Source organism: Peromyscus leucopus, chromosome 9 (assembly GCF_004664715.2).
Source record: "Peromyscus leucopus breed LL Stock chromosome 9, UCI_PerLeu_2.1, whole genome shotgun sequence".
Lineage (NCBI taxonomy): Eukaryota > Metazoa > Chordata > Mammalia > Rodentia > Cricetidae > Peromyscus > Peromyscus leucopus.
The window spans coordinates 110518398-110538079 of record NC_051070.1 but is presented as its reverse complement, the minus strand read 5'-3'; the positions used below and the strand labels follow the sequence as shown (position 1 = coordinate 110538079).

At 49.0% G+C, this 19682-nt stretch overlaps 1 protein-coding gene across 15 annotated transcripts in view; it reads right to left on the bottom strand.

Annotated features, from left to right (window-relative positions):
• The window catches only part of Cacna1d (calcium voltage-gated channel subunit alpha1 D), a 304291-nt gene that overhangs the window by 36573 nt on the left and 248036 nt on the right, over window positions 1–19682 (bottom strand). For 7 of the 15 annotated variants that reach the window (XM_028860844.2, XM_028860851.1, XM_028860846.2 and 4 more), the window contains 5 exons: window positions 18194–18304; window positions 11831–11914; window positions 5165–5209; window positions 4630–4758; window positions 1003–1068 (listed from right to left, as the gene is read on the bottom strand). In XM_028860844.2, the coding sequence (XP_028716677.1) occupies window positions 1003–1068; window positions 4630–4758; window positions 5165–5209; window positions 11831–11914; window positions 18194–18304 (435 nt within the window). Of the gene's footprint in view, window positions 1–1002; window positions 1069–4629; window positions 4759–5164; window positions 5210–11307; window positions 11392–11830; window positions 11915–18193; window positions 18305–19682 lie in introns of all 15 variants that reach the window. The other 8 variants (XM_028860845.2, XM_037208762.1, XM_037208761.1 and 5 more) reach the window with 4 other exon arrangements.

Sequence of the window (19682 nt, the reverse complement as noted above, 5' to 3'; positions counted from 1 at the left end):
TGGCAAATGCCTGCTATGAGAATGTGGAGCTGGGTGTGCAATGAAGTTCGCAGAGCCCTGAGCTACCTCTCTTCATGAGGACACGTGACATTGAAGACTCTTCTAGGCACACAGCATCATCACGTGCTATTCAATTACAAAGGCTCTGGTATGATGACTCTTGTCTTATAACTCCCCATAAAATTCCTACAAGTACTTCCTTCAGGACAAATAAATTAATATATACATACAACATCTCCCTGTGCTGGAATTACCTCACCTCTCTCTCATGCGCCCCTCTCTAGGCAGAACAACAACATTCTATCAGTGTAGGTCATTTTCCTCTGACTCCTGGTACCCAGAGCTGTTCATTGCCCTCCAGCTACCCCAGGGTGTTAGGGTCCAGCTGTCAGTGAGGGCCCCAAACCTTTCCCAGCCCTGGAGCACATGCTTCAGACTCTCTAGTCTAAGAGCCTGGGTCCATGCCTCTCTGGAAAAGTGTGCTGCCCAGACTTAGTCCTAACCATAGCATCTGGAAGTCCAGTGTGAGAATGCCAGTGTGATAAGGCATAATTCTTCAGGGTGCCAGCAGGTGTTTGGACTGAACACCATCAGAGTATCATCAGTACAGAGCACAGGCTCTCCACACTGATGACTGGGGCATCTCCTTTTCCACCAGGGGCCTAGGCATTCTGCCGCTCAGGTCAACCACAGGTCTTCCCATCTAGCTCATTCTCCTAAAACATGAGTGCAAGTGTCGGCAGGAAAGAGGGCTAACAAAACAGTCTCATGCTGCATCTTGAACTCGGCACCCTTCTGGGTCTGGTTTCCTCTGGCACCAGCTCTATCTTGGGAGTTCAATACCACCCAAGGGGCCATAACGTTATCTCTCTTTATGTCCTCAGTAGCCAAGGCATTTGGCTGGAAACATCAAGACCTTGTCCTTCTACTTTACCTGGCCTAAGTGCAGACCTGGGGCCACCTTGAAAGAGGTTCTGTGAGGGAAAAGCAGCTGCCACTTACCTGCATGCCAATGACTGCATAGATGAAGAAGAGCATGGCAATGAGGAGGGCGACATATGGGAGTGCCTGCAAGAGACAAAGAATTGGGGTTGCTGGGAGTCCGACACCCGCCTTTGTGCCTGCTCTTCCCACATGAGGCCCAGCCCGGACCAAGTGCTTCAGTCCCGGACAGAGATCCACAGGCCTGCACACCTGCAGTTACAAAGTGTGGGCAGGCAGGGGAGCTTTCCAAGCTCAGCCTTACCCTGTGCTAACCCTAAACATCTCCATACAGACACATAGATCCCAGTGAGTTTGAAGTGGACCCTGCATCCTTCATGAAACTCTAACTGACCAAATCATTCCAAAATACCAGATGCCCCAATTGCTTCCCTCCATTTCCTCTGTATCTGGGGTGGGGGCTGGGGTGCAGTTGTAGTGCAGCCAAGAAACATCTTTATGCAAAATCACCTTGATTCCCGGTTTTCTTAGACTAGGAGCTTAGGGGTAGAATTACCGAGTCAGAGGGTCAAAAGCCATTTCAGAACGCAAAACTCTTTGAAATGCACCACAGGTGATACATTTTATTCAAAGAGACTGCAAGTTCTGCTGGACCTCACAGTTGATACACCTCAAGGTCACTTGGTCCTTAATCCTGCTGTGTACTCAGCCTGTTTGTTTAACTTGTCTTTAAGATAACAATGTATCAACCAACCTTACTCGCCTAGGATTTCCTGTGTAATCAGCTTTTACAACCTAAGACAATGCATAACTGTAAGTTACACATTAGTCTATGCCTCTGATCCAAAAAGCAGTGTGTGTGTGTGTGTGTGTGTGTGTGTGTGTGTGTGTGTTGTTATAGTAATAAATACTGAAAACAGAAAATAGGTTGAAAACAACCTTATACAACCAATACCTGCCATAAACATTGAAATCAGCATATGATAAAACTTGATGGTATCTTTGCAGTATTGAGTGCTTTTGGGGTCTGGTGCAAATAATTCAATCTCTTGTAAAAATCTGTGATGCTTTCTATGGTGCTCAATACAGAGCAAAGTCTTAGGGACAGGCAGACATCAGTCAGTCTTAAGGATGACAAGACATGGGGAGAGATCAGTTATATACAACAGATAGACTACAGACAAGCCAGCCACCACAAACTACAGACAGACTGAAGACAGGGAGAAATGGGGAGACTTCAAACATGGGGTCCCTCTTGGTCAAATTAACCCCAGGGGGACTGCTGAGCTTTCTTGCCTTACGGTGACTTGGGTGCATCCTGGTGCATTCGAGGCTATCTTTAAAGTTTTTAACTGAACCAGGTGTTTCTCTGTAAACAGCTACAAAGTCAAGGGTCTGGCCCAGGACAAGAGGAAGCTGGCTGAGTGGTCACAAGCACAGGCTCCTTTTATTTAAGATCACCCCAACAGGTACAAGCGTCTGATCAGACGTGAGTCTTTTCACCCATGTTTTTTGACGGCGTTTCTCCATCACCACATATGACAAATGCACCTACGTGTACGGGCTGCCTCCAGGGCTGCCTGGCTGCTGGACTTAACTCCAGCACATGTGATTAGAGTGGCCTTTCTCACCTGTGTAAGGAAGTGGCTCAGAAAGCTGACAGGTCACCTACAGGTTTGAGGCTCCGTGACTTGCAGCCTAGCCCAATGCCTCAGCAGCATGCCAACAGGTGGACTGCTTACTGGTGTCCCACAGGGCTAGTGTCCCCACAAAAGCTCTTTGCATTTTCTTCCTAGACATCCAAATGTCTGAGGACTATGATGGTAACTCACCACTCTGTCACGTGGCTTCTTTATCTACTAAAATTGTTTTTTTAAAGTTTAATAACTTCTTCAAGAAACAGGATTATGCCTGGGCGGTGGGGCGCACGCCTTTAATCCCAGCACTCCAGAGGCAGAGCCAGGCGGAGCTCTGTGAGTTCGAGGCCAGCCTGGTTTACAGAGTGAGATCCAGGACAGGCACCAAAACTACACAGAGAAACCCTGTCTCGAAAAAAAAAAAAAAAACCAACCCTCCCCTCCCCCCGCCCAAAGAAACAGGATCGTTTTACATGAATGCCTTTCATTATTTTAGTAGCCCATCTCTAGAACTTGACACACTTGACCGTGGAGGATTGCAGGGCTTGGCTCCACCCAGGTTCTCCTGTCTCGGGGGGGGGGGGGGGGGGGGGGGGGGGGGGGGGGGGGGGGGGGGGGGGGCTGCCCTGCTTCTCCCTCCCAGCCACGCCCCCCACTTCTTTACTCAGTCACCATTCTTCTCAGCAGGACTGTGATTTCCTTCCTGAGAGCTTTTGTCTTCTTCTCCTTTCCCTACATACCACTTCTTTCCCTTTTCCCTACTCACTGTAAAATTAATTAATTAACTAATAATATTCCTTGAATTTTACTGGTTATCTCAGGGGTGGTGAGGGGCAGACTTGAATTTGTTCTTTATATAACCCCATTGGTTCACATGAACATTTAACTTAGGAAGAAGGGAAGGTGCATGGCTCACCCTGCACTGTCTGTGCATCTCACGCATTCCCTACACGGCTGCACTTTTTTTTTTTTTTTTTTTTTTTTTTGGTTTTTCGAGACAGGGTTTCTCTGTGTAGCTTTGCGCCTTTCCTGGAGCTCACTTGGTAGCCCAGGCTGGCCTCGAACTCACAGAGATCTGCCTGGCTCTGCCTCCCGAGTGCTGGGATTAAAGGCGTGCGCCACCAACGCCCGGCCAGACGGCTGCACTTTTTAATCACAAATCTGCATCTATTCCTCACTCTCAACCGGCTCTGCCTAGAAGACTGGACTGTCTCTAGCAGGATGCCAGAAGGTACAGGAGAATCTGATTCTGCTCAGGAATGGACTAGAACCCATGAAAAGAATCACAGGCATCAAATAAGGCCTGGTGGGTACCTAAACGAACTGAACTCTAATTCTATCAAGTGCCCAGCAACCCGGTGTAAGCGGAGCATTCATCTGAGGAAGAGGCTGTGCAGTGGTTTGAATGAGAATGGTCCACACAGACTTGTGTTTCAGTGCTTGATTCCCCGGTTAGTGGAACTGTTTGGGGAGGATTAGGAGGTGTGGCCTTGGTGGAACAGGTGTGTCCCTGGGGTGGGCTTTGAGGTTTCAAAAGCCTAGGCCTGGCCTAGTCTTGGTGTCTGTCTCTCTCTCTCTGCCTATAACTTGCAGATAAGATGTGAGCTCTCAGCTACTTCTCCAGCACCCATGCCTGTCTGCCTGTCTGCCTGCCTGCCGCCATGCTGATCGTGGACTTGCCCTCTGAAACTGTAAACAAGCTCACGGCACGATAACAGTAACTAAGGCTTTGGGGAATGTGTTGTGACCATCCTTCTCTGACACCACGATTGCTGGACATTCTGGGCAACCAAAAGTTCCAGAGACTTACATTTCTTTCCATCTGGACAATGTTGTTGATCTCTTGAGTTTCAGGATCTTATTTCTGCCTCTCATTTCCTAGTTGGTTTATCAAAAGTAGTGCTGGGTGGCATCCCTCCAGCATCCCATAATCACTACTGATATAGTGGTCACTCAAGGGAGTTGGGGGTCTTCCAGGACAGACGACAATCCCTGACTTACATATGCCCTGAAGGACAGAAAGGGAAGTCCTGGCGGGCATGTCTCTTACCTGAAAGGACTTGATGAAAGTCCACAGCAGAGTCCGGATGCCTTCCCCCCTGCTGAGAAGCTTCACCAAGCGCATCACTCGGAAAAGACGGAAAAAGGTGATGGAGATTCTATTGCTCTCTTCAGAGTTCTGAGGGGTTATCATGGAGAGGTCAAAACCCAGTGGGAAGGAGAACATGCAACACGTTCAGAAAAACAGCAACAGACGCGAGGGTGACAGAGGTAAGAACTTGGAGATGTGTTTCTAAGGCCTTTTCACCTCAAAAAGCATGACATGAAGAAAGGAAAAGTCACATGCTAACAACGCAAGGCTTGGGGAGGGGAGAGAACTGCATCCACACAGCACATGCGTGTCCACGTGTTCTACTGTGTTAGAGGAGAGTACTGGGCACTGATGATGGATGCAGACCACTGCAGACACCGCTCTGGAAGGGACGGTCATGGAGAACACAGAACACCAGTGGAAAACTCGACATGGTCAGAGAAACTCAAGGAGACGGACGGCCCAGCCCCTGGGGACCAGTCACTGATCTTACCCCAGGTGTAGCAGTTGGGAGAGGGACACTGTCACTTTCAGTTGGCTTTAAGAAATCAAAGATTGAAATGTATTAATGAGGGTGGAAGGAGGCAAGGGCTCAGGAGACATTCCCCCCTTTTTACCAGTGGGTAGTTAATGTCTTTGGTCAACACAGCTGCTCCTTCCTGAGAAAACACCAGGGCCTCGTTCCAGAACTGGACCGGAGGTGGGGAGAGCCACTGAGAGGAACACAGACAGACTATTCTAGTCTAGCTTCTTCCCGGGGGTGTGATGTATCAGGTGACTGACTGGTCGAAGACTGTGGTACATACCTTAGTGCTCTCTAAAGACAGGACCAGAGAAACCTCTGCTTCTCTGGCTCAGTCATAGGAGCTCACCCCCTGTAGCAGGCCTCCCAGCCATGGGGGTAACAGTGGCTCTGCCTGTGGTCCCCACACTTAAGGATTACATGTGCTCCACTGGATCATTGCCTCCCCTGAAGGGCTGGAAGGCCTGGTCAGTGACTGACCGAGGCAGGCCTCTCTCCGGCCACCTGCTCTGCTTGGTTTGAAGTTCAGCCTGGCCCCAGTCCGGCAAGCACTCTGGAAGAACGCCATGGGCTAGCATGCCTGAGCCCCAGCAGCTCTGCCTGAGCCAGGTCCAACTGTGTGCCTGGTGCCCAGGACCTAGGAGCCCACCAGTGAACGGTGCTCATTTGTTTCTCAGCTCCAGGAGGACTGAGCCCTTCTTCACTGCACTCAATGCTCACCATAGTAACAGTGCCTGCAGGGAATTGCTTAAGAAACCGCAAACATGCTGGAGGCAAGTCTTCCCTACCAGGAAGCGTCTTTAAATAATAAAAGCAAGAACGAGGAAGGGCAGCCTCTTGTCTCTCAGCCACTGCCGCTCCGCTGAGGCAGAGGGGGTCGCCCTGAGGCTGGCTTACTTCTACACAGTAAAACTATGCATGGGAGGCAGAGGGGTAGCCGCTAGACGCTAGATGCTTCCTCCCCTGGGGACATGGGGAAAGAAAGGCTTGATTCTTATGCTGATTCCTGAGCCCAAAGAGAAGAATTCTATGGACCTTAGTAAGAGAAAAAAAAAAAATGGGTTTGACTACATCTGAGGATGCCTGTAATTGGGCAGTTGCTCTGGACCGAGGAACAGGGCTCTAGGCCACCTGGATGGATGCTCAGAGCAGGAGCTCTGCTGTTGGTGAGTTGGAACTCAGGGTCCATCAATTCTGTTAGTTCCTTTATCACCTCACCCTGGAAGTAACCACATAGCCTTAAAGGGATGGTTCTGTGGTTGGTCGTTCATTAGACAGGGAGCAGGCTCTCACTGTGCAGCTTGGGTTGGCCTCAAACTCGGACTCCCCGTCTCTACCCCCAAGTTCTGGGGTTACAGGTGTGAGCCACTATGCCTAGCTTAGATCATGGGTTGTTTTGGTTAGTGTTGTTTTTTTAATTTAAGGCTTTAACGTTCACGGGCATTAGTTTCCCAGCACTCTTGTCTCCACATCACCCTCCCCTAGGGGCTGTGGAGAGGAGGCTTCACTCTTGCCCAGGCAGCTAGGCTGTGCACATGTGAGTCTGTGTAGCTGTGCGTGTGTGCACACCTCCATTGGTCTGTGCTCAGAGGACTAGAGAGGGCAGAGAGAGCCCTCGACAGCTGTTTGTAACCTATGTGGGGTCTGCAAAGTTGACTAAATTGACTTTTGAAATGTGTATCTTTTTAAAGTGTACCTGAAGGATGGCAATCATCAATCATTAAATTTAAATTCAAACTCGCTACGTAGCTGCTTCCTCTCCTACATACTGGGATTACAGGTGTGGACCACAACATCTAGTCAAATGGTCTTTGTTGTTGTTGTTGTTGTTGCTTTTTAAGGGGGAGGAGAGGAGACAGCATCTGTCAGGAGACAAAGCGGTGGGCCACACAACACAGGAACGAAAGAACACAGCACATCAGGCTGCATGCACACACACCCCACCCCCACCCCCACCCACCGCCAAGTGGCCTGAGACCTTGTCGCCCCTGCTGCCACACACCGCAGGGCAGGAGGGACTGCGGTAGGGGAGGACGTATCTGACATTGACGGGGGACCATGCAGGTTGACCAAATCTCTTCCAAACAGGAAGGCCCCTAGGATGGCTTTGTTCCACCTGCAGAGGGGGCAGCTGCTCTGGTCCTGGGCTGCTCCATGAAAGCCACTAATGCCCACATGCCACCCAAGTGATCTTCCAGACTGATCTGGGTCCTTTTACACTTCAGGAATTTTGAAAGCCACTGAGTTATTCTAGTATGGTCTTAGAGTAGAGAATTTCGGTCCTTAGCCCACAGCAATGTTGGGCCAAGTATTCAGCAGGCAGCTCACAGCAGCAGAGTAGTCACAGAGTCGGGCCATTAGAAAAGCCCACTTGGGCTGTTACAGCTGCGTAGAGCCTTTGGGAGGTGATCGGGGATCAGAATTTGGATGCAAGGGGATTAAACTCCCCCTCTATCTTCTCTCTGACGGATAGAGGAGCATCGGGAATGGAAAGGCAGAGGATTGGTGAAGGAGATCAGTGACCTGCAATATGCTCAACTTTTTAGATCGCCCATGGATAACACTGGAGGACCTGGAGCAGAGGCAAGTCCTGCCTTTCTTTTCAAGAATGGCCTCAAGGACCTGGGTGATCCATGTTCAATAGAATTTCATTGTCACCTAAAGATCTGGAACAGGCAGCTTCAGTAGCTTCTGCTACTGCAAGGTCACGCACACACGTTCCTCAGCCTGGTCCCCAGCTACCACGTGGAGCTGAGAGCTGAACTGTTACACCTCATCCTGACAACGAGCTGAATGAAATGGTGGAGACAGTGTCTAAGCCGGGCACTTCACGAGGCAGCAAAAACTCTTAGGATCTGAGAGTGAGCACCTGTAGACTTTAAACACAAAGCAGCCGCAGTGTCTAAACAAGACCACTCTCTCCCGGGCAACAATGGGATGGAAAAAGACTGAATATCAGCAACAGCCATCCCTGGGCCAAAAAAGTTGTTGCCTGATCATTTCAGAACTCAAGGAATAAACAGGCACCAAAGAGAAAGCAGAGTAAGGCTATCAGGGGTCATCCACCATTTCAGCAGTTCGTGGTGATAGGACATCCAAAAGTGATGGGGGACAGGGCCAGGAAAGCCATCACACCATGGACAAACAGGGTGGAGAGCATGGAGAGGACAGAGAGATGGCAAGGGCCAGGTGAGCATGCAACCAGGACAATGCAAAGGGCCATCGACATTTTTTGTTGTTGTTGTTGTTGCAGAGACTACAGACAAGCTAGAGTTCTCATTTTCCAGGCCAGATCATTCATTCTGGAAGGCTGTGTTAGCAAGGCAAAGAGCCAGTGTGACTGACCAAGCAAGCTTGCGCCCAGGTCCTGGTCAGGGACAAGGACACATGGGAGAAATAACAGTTTAGATGGCCACGGATGATCCTTAGCAAGTCCTGTGGAACTCAGTGAAACACCAGAGGTGGAAAGCAGAAACCAAGTATACAGTCTCTAGGAGTGCTTTTGCTTAACGACTTCACCGTATATATGATTATATATACTTGCCGCTACAATTTTCTAAAAATAAAACCAACATGAAAAATCAATTAGGCAACAGAAAAAGAAGATCAACAGAGTCTGGGGGAGAGAGCATGGCAGGTTAAACATGACAAAACACAATGATGATAACGATGATGATGATGATGATGATGACGATGATGATGATGGCGACAACTGAAACCAGCCAACAATGGACCGTGGGTACTCATGCTCAGTTGATGCTGGACATCAGGATTCAAGGCCACCAGGGATGTGACATGCGTTGCTCTCCTGGGGAACTGTGTGTGTGTGTGTAGAGGGAGTGCGTAGGAATAAATATTCCCATCCTGAAATATTTGTAACATCAGAGAATAAGAATGTTCTGTCTTTTTGTTTTTTAAAATTGTTGATTATTCCCAGAGTCTAGCTCCAGGCCTACAAGCGATAGATGCCCAGTAAAATTGGTGCTGAAGATGGAATAAATGAGCAGGGAGCATAACCTTTGCATCTAGGGACAGTGGACAAACACAGATCTCTGTAGTTAGCCCCAGGTGGGAAACTGCCAAGGCCAAGGCTGAGGAGTGTTTGGTTTCAGAACACAGCTAGCCAGGGAAAGGTCACTGACTGGGAACTGGAAATATTCCCCAGTGCGAGTATTCAACAAAAGCTAGATATCATGAAAGAGGCCTTGCACAGACATCTGACATAAACTGCTAACTAGACACTCAAGCATAGACCTTCCCCATCCACAGAGAAGCAGGACCATCCCGAGACACTGACAGGCAAGGCCAAGCCAGAGTTGAGGAGCAGGGCCAGCTCACAGCCCTTGAAGCAGGTGTTGTCTCTGAGTGTGCCAAGTCATACTAGCTAGCCAGCGGGTAGGCGGCATGAGAAGGCTGGGTGTCTAGCTGATAAACAAGCCTCAGCTACATCCTGGTACCCAGAAAATGAAAGTTTATAACCTCTGCTTCATAGCACCTAAAAAGTCTGCTAAAACAACAACTTATGGTATGTTAACATCTGTTATAGGTTGCTTCTGACCCACGGGAAGTTCCTTGACATACATCATAGATACTTCAAATGCCTTGAGATGACTAAAGCAGTCAGATGTCATGCCACATGACAGCCAAGGTAGGGTCCTCTTGTTCTTGCAGTAACACCAGATTATTTTACACCCAAATGCCATTTACATATCATGAATGGCAATTTTATATAGCTGCCTATAGCATATGTCTTGTAAAGTTGAATTTATAGAAGTCTCAGCTTAAGGAGGATGGGGATGTGTGTACTCAGGCCAGGCCTAGTGAAATGTCATCTCGGTATCTTGACACAGCATATCATGGATCTTGGTGTAAGGGGGCTTACATCATATTCTGGTGGCCATGGTAATGTTTTATAGTCCATTTTACACAGTACACAGGAAAACTGCATGAATAACCCACTGTTTTAATAAGTATTTTCACATAGATTTACACAATTTTATTCCCAGCAGATATACTCACTCTGCTGGACCTCTAAGTGAGGAAACTGAAGCCTGAGTCCAATAAGCTAAGTTTGAGGTAGGGCTGGAAGTGCCAGGTTGGTGGCTGTCCAACCATCCATACGGACTAAAGTCAGCCTGGCTGCATGGGGGGGGGTATCAAGGAATATCACTGTTCCCATTTGGTACAGGCCGTCTGGGCACCAGGATGGACCTGACAATTCTCAGGCCTGCACATGTCAGCCAGGCAGAGCAGAGCACTGGGGGGGGGGGGGGGGGGAGCGCTGGGCCCGGCCACACAGAGCAAAAACCGACACCACACAACGGTACTTCCTCAAGCTCCGCTCACTGCCTTGAGGGACACACACACTGATGCCCACTAAAGCCTGCTGATGAACTTGGTACTGGCCAATGGGCAGGGTCCTCTGCAGCCTGCCTCTGACCTTCACTTGAGGAAGCTGGTGCTCCCCTTCCCCAACTCTGAAGAAGTTTGAGTCGTCTGACTGCCTGTGGTGGGGGCTTGCTCCACCTATTCTGTACATGGTGCTCACTTGTCACGAATAAACTGCACGTCACAAAGAGGGCGCTGGCTCTCTCCTGACACATACCAGCAACGCTCTTTGGGGATTAAGGGCCAGCGTCACCAGCTAGACTCAGAGCAGGCTCAAAGCTAGGAGGACAGTGGCGGCAGCGACCTCAAAGCCAGGCATGGCTATAGGGGTCTCCTGTGCTACCACAGAACCATGTGGGTATACAAGGCACACGTTACTAACTCCATCCTATGATGGATAGCTGGAAAAAACTGGGACGCAAGGCAGTCAGGAGCCCTGCTAAGGTTACCCAGCTAGAGAGTGAGAGCACCGTTAGGACTTGAATACGATCTTTTAAAAATAGTTGTTTTAGTTTCAAAGTGGCAGTTTTACGCTTGCGTCTCCGTTTCTTTAGGGGAACTGATGGATAAGGGATGGGAGACTTCAAACTGACTTCCATCTTTTAAAATGAGTTGGTGCCTGCAATTCTTACGCCCATGGAGATTCATGGGCAGCCCCTCTCGTCTCTTCTATGTTAGAATTAATGAAAACAATCACGTCAAGGGACACAAAGTTTGCTACTTACATTCACTTCAGTTATAGCAATATCAACGACGCTACCAACAACAATTAAGGCATCAAAAGTGTTCCATGCATCAGTGAAATAGTGCTGTTAGGCAAGCATTCAGAAGCCACAGAGGACAGGAAGCACAACAGGAAAAAAGAAGAAAAGGACAGCATTAACAATATGCCACTGGACTACTTGAAAAATCGCCCCGAGACAAACATGTCATAGATAACGTCACTTTGGATGGATTTTGACGGAGCAAATGGAACAACCAGAGACACCCTATCTTACCTTGCCTACTAGTGCCTGGGGTCAATGGTGCCAGAGAGTCAGCCCTGCAAAGGTGATTTGTGTCTGCAGAGGCCTTGGGCTAAGGCTCTATTCTAGAAGGTTCTTCCCCACAGCCTCTGTGAGGAAATGTCTAGTTTCCGATCAAGTGTGACTGGGATCTGTGACTTGTCCAGGTGATACCACATCAGGGCAGGGAGGAGAATGTGCAGACAGGAGAGAGAGGACGCAGGCCACACAGGTGCATACTTACGTCGGCTTCGCTGAGGGCCACGTCTATAATGCTGCCGATTACGATGAGGGAGTCAAACGTGTTCCAGGCGTCACTAAAATACCCCTGGACAGAGCAGGCAGGGGCAGATGTTTATGAGCACTTATGAAGGGAACATCACATGGATCATATGAGGGGACACATCCGAGTCCCCACAGCACCCATAGCAACCAGGGAAGGGGGTCAGGAAAGCCGAAGGGGAGACAACAATACCGTCCACTGGTGGAAAGGGGCACAGAGGAGTGGTGGTGCTCCTGTGTGTGTGAGAGAGAGGGCATGAGTAAGAATGGTGTCACACACACACATACACACACACACACACACACACACACACACCACAGATGTATGGCCCTGATACCCAGAGTGTCCACCCCAAACCCTCATGAACTGAGGAAAGAGTCAGGCTCCCCCATACTTCCAAGAGTCTCCAAGTGCCCTTCATTTCTGTTTTCTCACTTAAAGCCACCAGACTGGCAGCCTCCCCCTATCCTCAGCAGTCCAGCGAAGATCACAGGCCATGAAGTGCAGCAGGATTCCCCAGAGCTCTTGTCTTAAAGGACACAGGGAGACTCATCTAAAGGTCATAGCTTATAGGGAGACAGGCATAGCGATGATGCACAGAGCCTCATGGTAGAGCCCTGGGCAGAAAAACTCTTGATTGTGGAGTAAAGACAAGCCAAGGCAGGTTCTGTGGAGGAAAACCATCCTGCTGAAGGATGAAGGGGAGTCTTCAAAGATCTCAGATGGCCAATGGCCTCCTTCTACCTTGTCCCTTGCTTTTCTCTGCTCTTTCCATCCTCCAGGATAAGTGGATTCTTCTAGACCCCCCAACAACCTCCCTGGCTCTTTCCCATCTCCTGATACCTCTGTAATTCCCCTGACCTTAATCGGCTCAAATCCACTTTCTCCTTTGAGCTCAGACAAATGCCAGCTCCTTCATGGAGCTTTCCAGGCCCTTCTGACTGTCTATACTCTATCATATTGACTGCACCTTTCTGACTCCTTCATCCAGAAGGTCTACCACTCCAAAGCCTTCCACCAACCCTGTCAGCCACCCAGAGCCTTGAATCCAGTCAGTGTTTGAGACATGCCATGCCTTTCTCCACAAATTCATACCCTAGTTTTTCCTGGTTCCCAGTTTTCAAGTCCTTGTATCTACGTCAGTTCCAATGCCCTTGTGACTTTCAAATGTAGATGTATATTCTGGGTGGTTTATGTCTTCGAAGACCTTCACACTACATGCTTAACTGGTGCCTGTTGGCTCCCAACACCCCCTAGGAAGCCACACTGGAGGCGGTGTTTACATTGTGTACAGTGCCAGAAGCTTCCAGTTGCCACAGCTATACTGTCAAGATTTGTCTGTAAGCCAACCTCTACCTTGAAAAGGGAGAGCATGTTTTTCTTTTCTTTTCTTTTTTTTCTTTTTTTTTTTTTTTTGGTTTTTTGAGACAGGCTTTCTCTGAGTAGCTTTGGTGCCTTTCCTGGAACTCACTCTGTAGCCCAGGCTGGCCTCAAACTCACAGAGATCCACCTGGCTCTGCCTCCTGAGTGCTGGGATTAAAGGCGTGCGCCATCACCGGCTTGGCTGGACTTTTATTCTTAAAAAAACATACTCGAGCCAGGCAGTGGTGGCGCACGCCTTTAATCCCAGCACTTGGGAGGCAGAGCCAGGTGGATCTCTGTGAGTTTGAGGCCAGCCTGGGCTACCGAGTGAGTTCCAGGAAAGGCGCAAAGCTACACAGAGAAACCCTGTCTCGAAAAACAAAAACAAAAACAAAACAAAAAACCAAAAAAAAAAAAAAAAAAAAAAGAATAAAAATCCAGTTCTGAATTCCAGAAAGAGAGGCTCAGCATGTGTACAGTGGGTACATTTACAGACGAATCAAGAAAAACAGAACAGGGGGTGTTTTGAAGTGTCAAGGCCCAGGAGCCTGTGGCCAAAGGCAGGGCTGGGGAAGCCTCTGCAGAACCGCAGCCTTCTGCTGCACTAAGGGAAAGGTGGGCACGTTGACTCCTAACAACCGAAGTTGGATGTCTTTCTGTTTACTACTAATGGCACTCCTGCCCCTCGACGGGAAGTCATTCATTCTGACTGACCTCACTGCTTCCCTTTGGTACCATTGACAATGACTCCCAGACCCAGCGCCGGGGACTTCTGATCTACTCCTGGTCTCTCCGTTACAACCACGGTGTCTCTTACACTTGCCGCTTCCTGGCTGCTGCTCACAGTTCTCTCAGAGACTTCAAGGAGCTGACAAACTGTCCTACGGCCAGTCCTCCAGGAATGTTTGCTTAAAAGGACAGCTCCCATTTCCCTAGCTTGCTTCTCAGGAATACAGGATTCTCAGTTGGCCAAACAGAGAGAAGACAGGCATCCCTGAGGTGTGGACTTGTGATGTGAAACCTGAGGTCAGAGGCAGGACAAAGGGCAGGCTCCATGATATCAGAGAGCCTTCGGCTTCCTTCCCAAGGCCAGCTCCTGACACACAGGGCAGCTGGGTCAGAGGCTGCCTCCAGCATTACAGAGTCCTCCTAAATTATGCATACTGTTGCAAGTGAGTAACAGCAGTTCTCTGGTGGGCAGCATCCCTGCAGACTCTGCTGACAAACAGGTCCTTCCCTTTTCTTCACGGACTTTCCTGCTGGGCGGAATGTATTCCTCAAGCCAACGCTAAGACTGCAAAACATAGAGCCAAAGACTGAGTCCCTTCCTTTCCTTCCTGACTGGCCCTGTATTACATGCTCTGCTGTTCTCTCATCTTGCCTGATGGATCTGCAGGACGTCAGCCATATCTCACTCACGGGCATTGTGTAGCCACCCCTCCTGCAGCCCTATTCTATTCCCATAATGATCAGTGTTCCCACTCTGGGTCATTCCTGCCTGTGTATAAGACAGTCTTCATGGATCCTTTTCTGGTACACTGTGGTGGATAACATCCCTTAGAATCAGCAAAGTAAGGGCCTAACACTCTGGGAACTTTTAAGAAATCTGACAGATTAGCCAGGTGGTGGTGGCGGCGGCGGCGGCGGTGGTAGCACACGCCTTTAATCCCAGCACTCGGGAGGCAGAGCCAGGCAGATCTCTGTGAGTTCAAGGCCAGCCTGGTCTATAGAGCGAGATCCAGGATAAGCACCAAAACTACACAGAGAAACTCTGTCTCGAAAAACAAACAAACAAACAAAAAGAGAAATCTGACAGATTAAGAAAATCTTCCACAGTTCCAAAATGGTGCCCAAATCCTTACAGCTCAGACTAAAGGTTGATGTCTCCATCATAGGAGGTTTCCTGGTACAAGTGGCCGGGGTTCAAGGCTCTGGCCAGGCGGCTCTGACAGTCCAGGGGAGGCAGAAATGCCAGCCCTCCCTTTCTTCCCGCACACTGCCTCCCTGTTGAGCAGTCTCCTGTTTCATGAACTCACTGCCTTGACAGCATGGCTCAGCTCCTCACCCTTCCTGCATGGAAGACACCATGGTTCCACACACGGGCCCACTCCCACCTGCCCTCCCAGCTGAAGGAGCAGCATACTCTTCTGTAACTGAGCTCTGAAGCCAGGGTCTCTCAAGGGAAGCCAGCAACCAAATCTTTTTCCTCCCTCCCTTCCTCCCTCCCTCCCTCTCTCCCTCCCTCCTTCCTTCCTTCTCTCCCTCCCTCCCTTCCTCCCTCCCTCCCTCTCTCCCTCTCCTCCTCCCTCCCTCCCTCCCTCTCTCCCTCTCCTCCTCCCTCCCTCCCTCCCCTCCTCCCTCCCTCCCTCCCTCCTTCCTTGCTTCTCTCCTTCCCTCCCTTCCTCCCTGGCTCACTTCCTTCCCTTCTTCAGCTTCTACATGCCTGAAAAGAACATGTCAGCCAGCCACATGTAATAGCTTTTATTATTCAGAAATATTTCTGACTCTGACATTTAAGTTATTGTGCTAGTTGGTTAGTTTTTGGTTGTTTGTTTTTGCTTTGTTTTGTTTTTCTTGAGACAGGGTTTCCCTGAATAGCCCTGCTGTCCTGGAACTCGCTCTGTAGACTGCTAGTTTTAATTGTCAATTGAACATAACCTAGACTCACCCGAGAAGAGCAGCTCAATGAGGAGCTATCTGGATTAGCTTGGTCTGTTGGCTAGCTTATGAGCAATTGTCTTAACTGGGTTAACTGAAGTGGAAAAGCCTACCCTAAATGTGGTGGTATCATTTCAAGGGCTGGGTCCTGGAGTGCATAAGGTTAGCGAGGTAGCCTGTTGACCTGACCAACTAGGACAGAGGGACCCTCCCCAGCTACTCTGTGAGAGAACACTCTCACATGGTTTGGCTAGCGCTCACCAATGAGAAGAAGAGTGGGGTTCAAAGGCCAGGAGAGACATCAGGAAAGAGAGCGGTGTCTTGTATGAATCCATTCTCCTTTCATTGTCTGGCACCCAGTGATATGAGTCATCCCAGCAACACTGCTCTTCCAGAGCAAGGATGCTGCTGGTATTGTACAGGTTCTCTGGATTGTAATCTGAGGTCATCTGGGGCCACAGAAACACCTCGCTGAGCCAATCTACAAAGCAGTGCACTTGTTGGTAGAAATCACCATTTAAATGCTCTGATCTATTCGCACTGACTGCAAACGAGCTTCTCTTGTGGGACCGTGTTACCTATCACATGACACTGGACGCTCCTCCCAGGCTTGGAAACTCACTGGGCCAAGCAATGTGCTACAAGCCATTGGTGTGCTGGCCTTAGAGGGTATGTGCACAGATGCACATTCCCATATACTCACACACATAGGCACACATGTATGCACACACATAAACACACACTCTCACATGCTCACATGCTATGGGGTGCGTGTGTTCTTCGCCTGCACTTGTTTTGAAAAGCTGCAGAGCTTAATCACCAGGCACAGGAAGACATGGCACAGAGTTGCTGGGAAATGATCCATGGGACTGTTCCACGTTCTGACTCTGCAACCTTCCCCATCAGTTCGGACAGATATTGTTCAAAGAAGTATAGGCAAAAGAGAAGCAAACCAAGGTCCCCAGGAAGTTCTGATGAATTTGGAAAAGGAGGGGATGTATATGTAGGTAGGTATGGACAAGTCACAGTATGTAACATCTGGCCATGCGTAAGGTGCCAAATTTGACCCCACGGCAATCACCCCAATTAATCACTTACAAATGTCCTTTCTTTTTGGTCCACAAAGATCCGATTAAAGATTGCCCTAAGAATTACTTCAAATTAAAGAAAGGAACAGGCTGGAATTCAAATTCTATATAACTGTAGAGTACATGAAACCAACCATTTCTGAAGCTGTACCCTATTTGTTGGCTACTCCATACAGAGTGCAAACACCTAGGCACCAGGCTCTGTCATTCTCTCTTCTGAGAGTTAGGGTCTATGCTAGGAAGGAGACCCCCCCAACCCCCTCACCCCTCCCAGGCCAAGTCAGCTCATCTCAGCTCCTCAGTCTAGCGCTTTAGAGTGAAGGAACACTGCTGCTTGAAGATAGAGGTGATGGTGTAATGGTGCCAGTACCAGTCTCCAGCATGGTGCTCCATGCCAGGCACCCTTAAAACACTGAAGGTTAAACATGCACTCTCCACAACAGCCCTCAACAACTGGACTGTGAGTCTCCTCATAGCACAGAGGAGGAAAGGGTGGTGTGGGGCAGTGAAGTAAGTTGTGATGGACTGCAGATCGGATTCAGATGTCTCACGGTTGTGCTCCTTGATGCCGAGTGACATGGCTTGTCACAACACCACAGCCTTTGGGCTTTGTGGGGCTGGACTGACTCCTTCTCAACAAAGGTACAATGCAAATCACTCCTTCAACATAGTGTAACATAGTTCATGCCTCACTTCCTTACAAACAAGTGAAGCTTTCCTAAATCCAACAAACAAAAGATGGTGTAGCAGTAAGAAGGTCCCAGAACTTTCCATAAAAGGTAAAAAGGAAGCTACAGACCAGCCACAAATAGAAGCTGTCTTCGTGCTAGAGATCTCAGAGTGAAATCAGGGTCAAACTCTTTCTGATGATTATCAGACGCTCCCCCAGTGCTCAGATAATGAGCTACATTTTCCTGAGGCAGCAGGACATGCTATTCAAAAACAGAAAACCAGGGTTTACAGTGATAACCAGCCTACAAATTCCCAATTCTCTCCTCTCTTTTTCTCAGAATTGTTTTCATAAGGTTTTGGTTTCACCCGTTTATTTTCCCATATGTATACAGACGTCCTAATCAGATTTTAATGTTCTCAGGTGGTAACCTACTTAGCTACCAGAACAGTTCGGCATAGCTCAGCAACACAAGGCTAATGGAAGCAGGGTCCCTCTCTGGGGCCACTCAACAGCAGCCTTGGCAAAGGAGATCCAGCAACTTACCTTGGGCTTAAACGCGATGACTTTCAAAACCATCTCAACAGTGAACACCCCCGTGAAGACCATGTTCAGAATGTCCATGGCATCATTGAACATCTTGGACTGCTCGTAGTGCTGCGGATAAAGGCAGACGTATTACCGTCAAATTTTCATGATCTCACATCCTTATAATGGGAGGTCCCCTGCCATCTGCACCCTGGGGGCATTTCCCACCCTCCAGTACAGCATCCTCTCCCAGCAACTCAACCCAGTACTGCAAGGTCATATGGTGAATTTCCACAAAACACGGCGGGGGTGGGGTGGGGGGGTGGGGGTGGGGTGGGGTGTCCATAACAGGATGAGAATGACTGGACGATGGAGGAAATAACATGCCCATTCTTTCAGTTCAAGGTAAGGGGGAGTCACCCTCTCTCTGTTGGGAATGATGCTCACTCAGGTCCTTGACTAACACATTGCAGATACCACCTAAATGTCTACAGGTAAAGGTAGAATTTGATTAGTGATAAATCTTATACTATTTAGGTTTATGTCTTATTACAGGTGGTATTACCTAGGCTTTACACCTTCCCCTAGATCAGCACACAGACCTTTTCATTTTTAGCTTTAAGAACGTGTCTGGAAATGTGTGTTTGACTATAGTCCTGTCTAACACAAAGAACTGGGGGTTTGACTGGCTTACGTCCTTCAAGCCCGGGCAGACTCTGGTTGCAGAGCTTGGGTCTTGCTTCCTGACCCAGTGCCATAGCTATCCGACAGTGACCCTGCTCGGAGGGTTGCTGTCAACACTGCTCGGCAAACTGACTTGGTCAGGGTCAGCAAGAAGTCATTGGAATTCAGGTCGATATTTCAGAAAACTATCCAATCTTGCACTACCGCACCGGGAGCCCCTTGAAGACAGAAATGTAACATTGAGGGCCACTGTGACAGGTCTGGACCGCAGTGTCAGACGTGAAGCCTAGAGAGATGGCTCAAAGGTTAACAGCACTTGCTCTTACAGAGGACCGGGTTCGGTTCCCAGCACCCACATGATAGCTCACAATCATCTGTAACTCCAGTACTAGGGGCTTAAAACCCCTCTTCTGACTTCGGTGGGCACCAGGCACACACATGTGCACATACACACACAGCAGCAGAACACTCACACACATAAAAATAAATAAAAAGAATCTAAAAATAATTTCAAAGAGCCAGACTTGAATAATTCGGCAGAATCCTTTGGCTTGAGATAGGTGTAGAAGATTTCCCACATTACTCATAAAGGAAGTATGGCTTGGGGTCAGAGTCTCAAGACCACCAGCTGGTAAGGACAGAAGCCGAGGCCTGTGTGGCATCAGGCTTTGGTACTCAGCCACTCTTGGGTCCCAGGATCCAGACTGAATACCACACCCAGGCTCCGTGGAAGCACCCCCCACAGCTCTATCACCCAGAGAGATCCAAACATAAGTGACCTTATGTGTCTACCATGACAACAGTCAGGCAGAATGAAACTGCG